This window comes from Thermobia domestica, chromosome 1 (genome assembly GCF_964235325.1).
Source record: "Thermobia domestica chromosome 1, izTheDome1.hap1.1, whole genome shotgun sequence".
NCBI classification, from domain to species: Eukaryota; Metazoa; Arthropoda; class Insecta; order Zygentoma; family Lepismatidae; genus Thermobia; species Thermobia domestica.
This window is the reverse complement of record NC_137454.1, coordinates 145,078,573-145,092,032: the sequence shown is the minus strand read 5'-3', so window position 1 is coordinate 145,092,032 and position 13,460 is coordinate 145,078,573. Positions and strand designations below refer to the sequence as shown.

The window sequence follows — 13,460 nt, the reverse complement described above, 5'->3', positions numbered from 1 at the left end:
GGATTGAAATTAGAGATAACATTAAAATTTCAGCAAAAGAAAAATTGGGACACGTGGAAATACGTAGGAACAAACCATGGTTCGACCAGGAATGCATAAAACTAGCAGAGAAGAGAAAACAGGCAAAATTACGGTGGCTACAAAATCCGAATGAAATAACTACACAAAATTTCGCAGATATCAGGCGGGAAACTTCAAAAACTTATAGAACAAAGAAACGTGATTTTCTGAAAGCTAAAACTAAGGAACTTGAAGATAATAGTAAAAATAAAAACATCCGGGACATGTATAAGGGAATCAACGAATTTAAGAAAGGCTATCAACCTCGTGCTTATATAGTAAAGAAAACTGACGGTACAGTTCTCACTGACACGGATAGCATCTTAAATAGATTCTAAGATTTCTTTGACGATTTGCTTAACACGCAACCAAAAACTAGTGTGCGTGGAGAAAAGGAGATACACACCGCAGAACCATATATTCCAGAACCCAACCGAATAGAAGTAGAAACCGCTATAAAGAAATTAAAGAAACACAAATCTCCGGATGTAGATGAAATTCCAGCTGAGTTAATTTTAGCTGGAGGCGAAAAATTGTGGAACAAGATACATAAACTCATTCTCCTTATCTGGAACAAGGAAGAATTGCCACAATAATGGAAAGAATCAATCATTGTTCCAATTCACAAGAAAGGCGACAAAACAGACTGTAATAATTATCGAGGCATTTCTCTTCTGTCAACATCCTATAAAATCCTTTCAAATATTCTATTAGCAAGACTGACCCCATACGCAGATGAAATTATTGGAGATTATCAGTGCGGATTTAGACGAAATCGATCAACTATCGACCAAATATTTACCATTCTCCAAATACTCGAAAAAAAGTGGGAATACAATACCCCGGTACAACTATTTATTGATTTTAGAAAGGCGTACGACTCGGTTAGGAGAGAAACATTATACAACGTTCTTACAGAACTTGGAATACCGAGAAAGCTAATTAGATTAGTTAAGATATGTTTAAATGAATCCCAAAGTAAAGTCCGGGTAGGAAAATTTTTGTTCACGAGCTTTCACGTCGAAAATGGCCTGAAACAAGGAGATGCGTTGTCGCCATTATTATTTAACTTTGTTCTGGAATACGCTATAAGGAAAATCAAAGATAGCAACCAGGGCCTAGAGTTGAACGGTATTCACCAGATTATGTCATATGCTGATGATGTAAATTTAATAGGGGATGATAGGAGAACAATAGAAAGAAATGCAGAGATCTTATTAAACGCTTGCAGGGACATGGGTTTAGAAGTAAATGCAGAGAAAACTAAATTCATGGAAGTGCATCGGGACCGTAATACAGCAAATTATAGATGCGTTAAAATATTAAATAATACTGTTGATAAAGTGGATAGTTTCAAATATCTAGGATCAATATTAACAGAGGAAAATCATATCCACGAAGAAATTAAATGTCGACTAAAAGCAGGGAATTCATGTTACTATTCGGTTCAAAATCTCTTGTCGTCGCGAATTCTGTCGAGGAATTTGAAGCTTAAAATATACAAAATGATAATTATGCCTGTTGTTCTGTATGGCTGCGAAACATGGTCACTTACTCTGAGGGAAGAACATAGACTGAAAGTATTTGAGAACAAGATCGTGAGACGAATATTCGGACCCAAGAGGAACGGGAATGGGGAATGGCGGAAACTTCATAACGAGGAACTACATAAGTTATATGGTTTACCCAACATTGTTAGGGTCGTCAAGTCTAGGAGGCTTAGGTGGGCGGGTCATGTAGCTAGAATGGAAGAAAGTAGAAACGCTTTCAAAGTCTTGACTGGAAGACCAATCGGAAAACGGCCATTAGGAAGACCTAGGCGCAGATGGGAGGACAATATTAAGATGGATCTCGCAGAGATTGGAATACAAAGTAGAAACTGGATGCAGTTAGCTAGGGATAGAAGTCAGTGGAGAGTTTTTGTGAACGCGGCATTGAACCTCCGGGTTCCATAGGCCATAGAGTTAGTTAGTTAGTTAGTTAGTTAGTTAGTTTATTACTTATATATACCGGGGTAATAGATATAGATATATATTAGATGTTTTGCTGAAAGAATGATTGCGTTAAGATCTCAGCTTTAAAAAAAGAGAAAAAAACTCTTGCTGTGTCTGCGGCAACTTCAAATTTTGGTTTACTTTCTATTCTATTAAATTTATATTCTAACAATTTAATTTACCGTGTGGTGATACTCGAGTGGCAGTGAAATTATTGACAAGACACATAGCACAGATGGATAATCATGAAGCTTAATTGTAGTTATGGTGCTACTTTCATATCTCGTTTTTAAATCGTTTTAGATTGAAAATATAAATCAAATATCAAATTTGCTATTTCAAAATTACAGTAATTTCCTGTATGGTAACTACGTTTTGATCGTACATCGTATAGGTTGCAAAATCACGGTATGCATACGAGAGTAATTATTGTACAATTTCCAATCCTATCTGTTAAAAAAGTTTAAAAAAATAAAAAATTGAGTCAGACCTAAGGCAATGCGTAAGGATCTAGTGACTTTTATGGATTTAGTCTTTAAAAGGCAGTCTCGATTTTTGTGACCCAGAAGTGTACAAGAAAATTGCGTATTTTCTGCAAACTTAAATTCTATTTGGGCGAAAATACATATTTTCCCCTTTTTCCTTCTTTCGCTGAAATAAAGGGAATTGTGTTGGCACAAACATGGTTCCATACTCACACGGCATTTACTGAAAAAAACTATATATACGCAAACGCAATGAAAAATTTTTCGCGGTTATCAAAAGGCATAATGATAATGTAAAATTGTGTTGTGTAAGTGTGAGAGAGGAGGAGTGTGAATGAGAATGTAATAAGCTAGTTTCTGGTAAAGTAAAAGGACGACGACCTGTGTAATTCTTATGGATATAGTTTTTAGTACAAAAGAGTTGTTATTAGTACATATTGGTTAAGCCATATATATTGGTAATGTTTGAGCTATGATATTAAGTTCCAAAAGAGTTGAATTAGTTTTGATTTTTTTTTTTAAATAATACAACGTTGTATATTCTCAAACTGCGTTACTGTTTTCATTTCCGTGCAATTTGTCTGTTCACCTTGTCTAACATATTTAACGCTTCTTCCGAGGCTGTCTCTTTTACTGCCATCCAACCGAGTTTCAGACTCTTAAGATTATAACCTCGATCTTCCTACAATCTACAGTGTGTCTTTCTGTTCCGCCGTTGCTTATTTTTAGTAGATGTTTCAAAGAGGGAAATGGCTTATGCCACTCCCACCTACAAATCCGCATCGAAAGATCATGTTCTACCCCATAAGCCAATATTACTTCTTTCCACCTTATCCATTGTGAGAAAAGGCTCTTTAATTTCACCTCTCAATGTATTAATATAGTCCATGATTTCGTCTTGAATAGCTCATGTTTTACTAACCTCTTTAAACATACTTAGGAATTCAACTAAAAAATTTTCCTGTAACACACAATCGATTGCTTTTGCTCCATCAGTCACTCATATCTACTTCAAAAAATTTATAATAGACTCAGCATTCATGGCCCACTCTTGTCCTTATGGACTTTACTGGCTACAAGCACTCAGAGAGTCGTTTTATCTGGATCAGTCTCAGTCTCTCTATTTGTAACATGCGATGTAACAAAGGGAGTATAATTGAGCCATTATTACAATACTCATGATTATTTGGGTTTTTGCTTCAATTTAACTTCCAGCAAAATTCTATTTTTAGTTGATCACTAACTTATTTTCAGAGAGATTATTATTAGTATAAATAAACTTCGTCGTGAAACAATCAATACTTACTTTCAAATTTCTATATAGATTAATGCAAATTCGAAATCCTTTCTTTTGAATATTGTTCACCTATCTGCACAATGTTAGCTTCTACAAATATCGTTATACTGAATTCAGTCTATTAAAACTCATTCTTACATCACAGTTCCTCACACACGAGCCATGAGAAAATACGAACTTAACTAATACTAAACATTGAAGCAACTGACATCCATTCAAAACCATTGATTTTAAATGTTTGTTCAAATGTATACATCATAAACAGATCTAAAACACTATTCCCAGTACTGTGTTTTCGAGTTTTTCTAGGCGACCACACAATACTCACTTCTTTAACACAGATCGACTAGATTATCAATCATCCATCGTTTTATTAATCACAGACTTCCAAAGATTTAAATTCTGACTTACTTCTCGCACCTACTGACATATTCAGCTCAGAAGCTGCATACTATTCATCATTACGACGTCACTTTAATGCAGACGTCTGCCTAGAAATCTTTTGTTTTTATAATTCTTATTATTGATGTTTTTCGTTTTCTTGTTATTATTATTATTATTATTATTATTATTATTATTATTATTATTATTATTATTATTATTATTATTATTATTATTATTATTATTATTATTACAGTATAACGCATAGTAAATTGACCTTTAGCTACATCTGAAATTTTGTTTATAAGTAAATAAATGTGCAACTTAATACAAAGGTGATCTGATTTATTTCTTTATTTTAGTCGAAAGTGAAAGAACTAAAATCTGCTTTGGAGCTTCAGAAACACAGTGAAGAACAGAGTTTAATTAGGATGAATTTGGAAATAAGCGAGCGTGATCAAGAACTGGCAGATTTGCGACGAAAATGGGAAGATTTATCTGCTCGATGTACGCAACAAGAACTAGATATGCTGGTAGAACATGACGACGGTCTCTCAGAGATGTCTAGGAAGTTGCACAGCACTTTCTTAAAAATTCAGGTAATTTTTCTTGAAGTTGAAAGTAGTTGATAAAAGAGAATAGTTTACTTTTAAGGTTCACACATGCTAAACAAATACAGATGCTTTAATTATGTTTGGTAGGATTCTTGAAGAGGTTTACCAGTAGTAATCCACTTTCATTAGTATGTTGAAACAACATTCATTCACCTAATTGCTTTGAATTTTATTACAGGCTTCAAGTAAATCTTTACTATAGTTCCATTATATACAGAGTTTTAATCAGTTATACCGTCAAACTGTAAGAGGTGATTTCTCACATCCAAATAAGAAAGAAAAAAATGGTTCATTCGTACCTGTGGGAAAAGTTCATAGTTTCAGAGCTAGGGCTATCGAAAAGCGTGGTACGCATAGATTACAATACGTGTTGTTTCGAACACGAGGAACTGTGGAGTGACGGTTCATATCGGCGTAAAGGAACGCACATATAGGTTATCCAAAAATGGATATTTTAAAAATGTTGAATGGGTGCGCAAGGGACTTTCCACGGGGTATAATTTCCAGACATGATCGCAACAGAATTTTCAGATATGCCGACTTAAAGATGAGTTCGATCTCTGAAGTATACAACGATAATGTATATTTCTTATGTACTTTTAAGTATCATTTTTATTTACGGGCAAAAGGAGATATTTAAAAGGCACAAGCTATCAAGAAGAAGAAGAAGAAGAAATTACCTAAAGAAATAATTTAAATATTTTGTATTATATTGAGATTTGTCTTGTTGTCGTTGCTATGACAACTTATTTATTTGGTGGCTATGGTAATATAGAAAAATATAGAACGAAGAACCATATTGTTATAATTGGATGTATGTTATTTTAAGGTGACAAATAAGGTATATGTGAAAAAATATATATAATCTAAAAGTGCATAACTGTGGTGCAATTCATTTATAATATCGTGGACTTTATAAGTACTCCAAGTATATTTGAATCATGGAAGGTAACAAAAGTAAACTAACGTTACATATTTTATAGATGGTGCCGAAACCCGGGGACCTTGAGATTAGTCAGAAGTTTAGTAAATAATCTCAACAACACGGAGTACATTTTACTGTGTAATAAAAGAAAGATGTATAGAAGAACTAAAATGAGTACCAATATAGAAGTTGGGGATGTCAATATCACAGCAATAGAAATTTCAACGAATGTGGTTGACCTTTTACGACAGTTTGGACAGCAGATGAATTCCATGACAAAGCAGATGGATTCCAGATTAGAACAAGTGACTCAACAAATAGGACAGCAGATAGATTTCAAATTAGATTCCAGACTGGAATAAGTAACTCAACAAATAAGACAACAGATGGACTCTAGATTGGAACAAGTGAAATTACAAATAGGACAGCAGATGGATTCTAAATTGGAGCAAGTAACGCAACAGATAAATACCAAATTGGAAATAACCGACAATAGGATCGAGCAAATTATCCATAGCTTTGCAGTGATAAGAGGTACCGTTGATGTAGTAGAAACGCAAGTCAACGAACATACAAATCAAATTCGGAGATTGCAAAAAGAGATACAGACCATTAAAGAGAAAATCAGTACTGTACAGTGTAATCCTGATCCTGCACTCAACGTGGTGTATGAGGAACCTAGGGGAACTGGATCAAGACCCTGTAGGAAAACAGCAATCCATCGGAAGGTTATTCTGAAAGAGAGGACATCATCTCTGAAGATGAGGAAATAAGACCACATCGAAGGAACCATACGCACGTAAAGCCGACATCCAAGGTATTTTAGTACTAAAGGTAATCGTGTGAAATTTAATGAAATCAGATCCTTAACTAAATTCAGCGGTAGAACTAAGGACATCCCAACGAGTACTTTTTCTAGAAAAATCTGAAGAAGAATGTGATCTAATAGGTATAGATAAGGCCAATTTCCTTAAAATATTGCCACATATATTGTTACCACCTAGTTCGGTATGGTATAAAGCGATAAGAGGTAGTCTGCGTAGTTATTCAATTTTAAAAATGCGCTGTTGGCAAATTGCGAAAACGATTTTGTTAGTAGACCGGGATGCTCAAATTAGAAACCGACGTTTTGATCCTAAAGTAGACAAAAGTCTTACAGATTTTGTAATTTCAACATATAATGACTTGAAGCAAATCAATCCATATCAGCAGGAATCACGTATTATCGCATCAATAAGAATATTACCGTTTAGGTTACAGCAAATATTGATTTCTTCGCAGTGTATTAATTTCAATCATTTAATAATGATAGTTCAAAATTATGAGAGTCAGTTAGATTGCAAGATAATACTAACAGAAACCAAACTAATCATGTTCCTGTTCGAAATATCAATGCTAGAGAAGATTGTTATCATAATATGAGAGGTAATGTTAGATTTTCTCGTAATGGCAATACGACCGAATCTAATTTTAGAAGAAACAGAAATAATAATTGTACCGTTTTTAGGAATAATGTAAATAATCGATCTAATTTTACACGTACTCCCAGATTTCGTAGTAATTACATAGGTGGCAGAAATTTTCAAAATAGGAACCAAAGAACTGGTGAATTAATACAGGACTGTATTCAAGATTGTGCCATTCAATGTAACCTAATCGAATCTTTTAGTAAAGTAACTTAAGCTAAAGTTATGGCGCCCGACAAAACATATTTAATTAGTTTTTGTTTTGTTTCACTTTGAATATTGTTATGATTTCATTAGTAATTCGTACTTCGTTTGAATTGTATACAGTTATGTTAATGATTACGAGGAATGCATGAGAACTCAGCATAATTTTCAACCTATATATGAATCTATTAGAATATATTTGTTATAATTTCTTTGTAATTCGTACTTCTTCTGAATTCTATGGAATTACATCTAATCAAATTTATGCTAGCTATGCCCGAATAAATGAAATAGGTTGTGTTGTATTTCAGCTTATACCAATTTTATTGATAATATGCATAAATGGTACTGAGTTAAAGAATCTAATTAGGACCTAAAAATAACCACAAACGTACCACATTTTAAATATCTCCTCATCGTCGGTAATTTTATGGAATTAAAATAAAATTGATTATTGAATAAATATGAAAATGATATTGAGATAAAATGAAAATGATATTTTTATGAATTGTAATTTTTATATATACGAGAGTTATTCAAAAGTTAAGGTAACTATTGTATATAAAATGTCAAACGGTCCAGAATTTTTTCTTTAATTGTGATCAAGGTAAAGAAGTCCCATAGTTTGGGAGCCATTATACAACGATAATGTATATGTATGTACTTTTAAGTATCATTTTTATTTACGGGCAAAAGGAGCTATTTAAAAGGCACAAGCTATCAAGAAGAAATTACATAAAGAAATAATTTAAATAGTTGCTATGACAACTTATTTATTTGGTGGCTATGGTAATGTAGAAAAATATAGAACGAAGAACCATATTGTTATAATTGGATGTATGTTATTTTAAGGTGACAAATAAGGTATATGTGAAAGAATATGTATAATCTAAAAGTGCATAACTGTGGTGTAATTCATTTATAATATCGTGGACTTTATAAGTACTCCAAGTATATTTGAATCAGGGAAGGTAACGAAAAGTAAACTAACGTTACAAGTAGATGAGATGGAACTTGACAGCAGTGAACACGTAATGGTCGGCAGAAAATCGGAAGTATTACGGACCGCCAGTTTTATGGTTCCTTGTGTTCGAAATAAGGCGTACTGCAATGCTTTGCTTCACACTTATAACCATAAAAAGTTTCAAAACTTTTTTGAGTTGCGAACTAGTTTACAGGAAAATATTTCGTTATGGATTACTAAGTGAGGTCTTATCACATTAAAATATTTAATTTTTCAAAACCACTTTGGAAAGACCTTGAAAAATTCGAAACCTCGACTTCATATTATATTAATTAGTGATACTATCAACAATTTATAATAATGAGTTACCAATTATGATTATTCCGTATAAAAAATATATAGTCTTAGGTGCCTTAACTGTAACATGGAAGATAAAATACGATTTTCCTGTGTTGTTTGACGAGTGTTTGATTCTAATTTACTTCGTACATACGGAAGACTATTAGGATAAAGGAGATAAAAATGAAAAAGGAAGCAAATATTATTTCGAACTTCTGGTTTGTTTAGAAACTTTATTTGAAGACATTTTGTGTCTTTTCTTGTATTAAATAACCTTTTCAATTTGCCTAAAATACGCATTATCAAATTATGAGTGTATTCTTCGGTAAAATGTGAAATAACATTACAGGTCTTACTAAACATGAATTATAGCCGTTCTTATACTAATCGAGCATTTCTTTCACTGTCAGCAGTTTTTACCATGGCAGGACAACAGTAAAACATAATCAGCTTTCAAAGCATGGAATTGCCACATGCTCCAAATGTGTGAAACATGTTTAGCACACACAATTTAAATGCTTCCAAAATCTATCTTGAAGCATATTCATTTTTCCCCCCATGTTCTTGGTTTTTATTTATCTGTTTGATGTTCCGAGTTGATGTTCATGGTGGTCTGAAAAGGATACTCATACATATAAGTGGAAAAGTTGTTATTAGGCTTTTGTTGATAGTTAACTAAACATGAACATAACGACATTATCCAGTCAATTCATCTAATGTTAATAGACTGTTTGGCTCACAATGCTTTTAGATTGATAACGTATAGGAAACTACTATATTATGTGTAGAAGTGTATTAACACAAGGAGATATACAAAAAAATTAATTTCTTTATTTCCTCGTGATGATGATGTTCTGTGACTTTTGTATTAGACAAACAATCGCAATTGCTGGATTCATGGCCATTAATGAACGATAAATGATTCTGAAAAAACAAAAATATGTGTATCGGTTCAGACTATGTTTGATAGGAGACAGGAAAGCAGCTGTGATTTTTTTAAAGCCAACCGAGAAATATTTGCTGTAGTATTTGTTAGTTTCTTTAATGTAGTTCTTTTTTTTTTTTTTTTTTTTTTTTTTTTTACGTTACGATCTTTACGAAATAATGCGATTTATATGATTTCTTGTAAATGTACATGAAAGTTTCCTATTAATTTTACAATACGTAGTAGTTACATGATAAGCTAAGTGCTTATTCGACCCAGCTTACACATATTTACACTACGCATTTCATACATACTTCCACAACATTTGAAAAATTATTCCATGAATTGACTTACTGACTACCCACTGTTTATTATATAATGAAATTATCTGCAAAACTACATTTTACACCAACATTCACAATTATGAAACTAAAAATAAATACTTTGTACATATCTTTAAGTAGAACAGCAACATTTGAAAAATTAGAAACAATATTATCTAATTGCCAGGTGTATCAAACCCTTAAACTTTTAGCTGATAGGCTGGTAACTTTTACTTGGATATAATTACTGTTCAAGTTCATTGTAACCACAGAACTTTTTAGATCAGACTGTTTTGCGTTCCATAAGATGTACAATTTATGTGCATTAAAAAATAATGAAATAATTTTATATTTTATGCAGTCAGCGGTGTTCAAATTCAATGGTTCTGCTTATAAAAGGTTGAGAATCTTATCAATAATATGTATTTTCACACTTCTTCTCAGTATAAAATATTGAATGAAGTAAGTACTCAAAGTGGAGTAGTGAAATCCATACAGCTTTGAAATGTTATGCAGACTCATTTGTAGCTTATTTCCATAGTAAACGTCCTTTAAGCACACCGGGAAGAATGTCATGCTACAAATATTTATTTTAAAAGTACATATTTATTTTAAAAGTACCTTGACAGTATAAGCACATTTTTTATTTCACTCGTTTTTCTTATATTCAGCTAGATGTGACCTAAGTAGTAAACAATTGTATTAGGAGCGTGTAGAGAAAGGTTGGAGTATGTAAAGTTAATTATTTATTGCTATGGAAAATGGATTGTATATTATATAAATACAACTTCACACTTCGCAAAGATAGTGTTTGCAGTAATTGCATTTTTTCACTTACTTTTGGGTTTATAACTTCTAGTGCTTTTAGGGTGCAAATATATCTTCTTTGTCTTGAATCCTGAAAATTTTCTAATAACATCTTCTTCTTTAAAAAAACAATACTTTAGAGAACTTCAAGGTCTCTCAAAGGGTCGATGTTTTTAAATATGAATTTGACTACATTTTGTTAATAACAATAAAACAAAGGAACATTTTATGCAAAAGTAACGTTAGCTGCATGAACATAGCATTCAGTATGTCTTCTAGATGCTACCATACTAAATTTATTAAGGTACAAATTTTTCACTCAACTTTGAAGGAAATGTTAGTAAATTCCCATGAGAATTTTTTCAATGGATATGCAAAATTTGATGAAAGCAATATGCGTCAATAATTAGTTAATAAAATGTTCTTTGTCTTATTGTTACCAATCAAAAAGAGAAAAATGTATTTATTCGATTATAAGCTGATACTGATTGTAAGCCGACCCCCGGAAATCAAAACTAAAAATAATAAAAAAAAAGAGAAAAATGAGAAAGAACTTTATTAATGAACCACACAAAACATGAGTAAGTTTTCTGGCATTTAGTTGTTCAATCAGTCATTATTATCAGATGATTTAGATTCATCGTCACTTATTTCTGAATCTTTGGTGCAAAGCATTGTCTTCTGTCGCCAAGAGTATTCGAGATCAAAAACTTTTTAAACGCACGACCGATAATTTCTTTAAACCCACTACAATTAGAAGAAAATACACCGAGCCTACACGATGGCGAAAACTTACTTGTGACGGCTTTTGTCGACATTTTTCGGAACATTTTTCCTATTGGGTCTAGTTTTACTGATCGTGTTAATGATGTCGATTTTAAGTCGAAGGGCATTTATTTTTTTTTTTTTTAACAAAGGGAAGGTAAAGAAATAAAGATCGGCTTACAATCGGGTAGATACAACAGTTGAGTCCCATGTAAAAACGGATCCTTTACTGTTGCGATCTCTTAGAGATTTTGCTGTCTCATAAGGATTAGCTGGTTGCTCGAAATGGTAGAGCTAGATAGAAACTTCAACAGCTGGAATATAACGAAATGTATCATTTGGTGTAATGGTGTAGGGTAAAATATAGCTTTCACTGGAAAAACTTAGCAACTGGGAGTCACCTTCCTTTTTACTTTCCTGTTCACCACAGAACTTGCATGTAGCACTAATTGCATCTGGAGGGGAAAGGAAGCTATATTATTACTATTACTATTTATACAAATGTAGCTTCACTATTAGTTAGGAGTTAAGTTGTCTTAGCTTAGTTTGTAGAACTAGTCTAGTTTATTATGGCGTTTTGTAGTGATTTACTTTTTTTAATTCCCTTTTCCTTGTCACTTGAAATCCATTATATTTGATCAGACAATAGTTTTCAAATTTCGGGAATAATGACAATTACTTCCAGGTGATATTTTCTTTTCTTTAACGAGAAGCAGAAAACAATGTTAGAAAACAATGCATTAGAAGGATGATACTGGCTGATAGAAAATTAATGAATCACGGGGAGAAAAAAGCAGCTAGTCAGCAATAAAGATACTTTCATTTCGCTAATATTTTTATTTATTTGTTTAACATTTCTTGCATTAAATTTTCACTGAAGCTTCTTATATATGATATTCACTATAAAAATTCTGTGCTTGGTTATAAACGAATGTTCAACGTTTGTGTTTTCTTTCGCAAGTTCCACTTTTTTTTTTTTTTTTTTTTTTTTTATCTGGTAAGATATAGTTGGAAATCTCCGACATTGCTATGGATGAAATTCTCCATATAGTGCGCATTTCAAAACTACTTGCACAAAACAGACAATTGAAAGATTTTCTTCTACATAGTAGAATAAAATAAAATAAAATATAATAAAATAAAATTCTAGGAAGGGCAATTGAAATGGATGCAAATAAATGTGTTATTCATAGTTTGTGGATACTACGTCTTTTGCTGAAATATTTCCTTTCTGATATTATCGTTTCTCATCGGTTCGATTATTTAATATACTAATAGCAAAATTTTAAAGTACACTTTAACATTAGTCATCTTGTATTGCCATGTAATGGATTTTTATGTTATTTTAGCTGGGATCGATGTACTATTAATAAACCTGGGTTGATTCCAAGGTCATTTGCATTTAATTGTCTCATACCGAAATAGAGCAAAATGTCTCATTTACCATATTTGGAGGATAATAAGATCCATAAGTAAATATACCAAGCTATTACTGTAGTTAGTCAGTGATGTACACCGAATTTCGTCAGAGGAGGTGTATCATTTCAAGTGTTTGTATACATGTTTACTACGATACACGTTTATTTTTGCATATCTTGCTCAAGAGAAGTTAAAACCCGGAAACCCTATTTCCGTACGTCACTAACTGTAATAGTGATTTTTATTCCGACATAGCTACAAAGCATTATTATTGCCATTTTTTCAATAATTGTTTGAAATATTATTTGTGGTTCTGTCATTTTCTAAAAGTAACGATAAGTGAAAAACAACAGTATTTGTAGTCCAGAAGAAGAAATACAGTCACAATAAAATGGATTTTATCATTCAACGTATTTTTCCTTTGTTCTTCTTTCTTAACACAATTTTTTTAATTACCGAATGCTTCTTCTTTTTCTATAGGGCTGTACTAGT

The 13,460-nt window shown here is 32.2% G+C and overlaps 1 protein-coding gene across 8 annotated transcripts in view; it reads left to right on the top strand.

The window, feature by feature from the left end:
• The window catches only part of LOC145689749 (uncharacterized), a 506,237-nt gene that overhangs the window by 465,140 nt on the left and 27,637 nt on the right, over positions 1–13,460 (top strand). For all 8 annotated transcript variants that reach the window (XM_081763962.1, XM_081763950.1, XM_081763957.1 and 5 more), the window contains one exon: positions 4,580–4,816. In XM_081763962.1, coding sequence (XP_081620088.1) covers positions 4,580–4,816 — 237 coding nt within the window. The remainder of the gene's footprint in view (positions 1–4,579; positions 4,817–13,460) is intronic.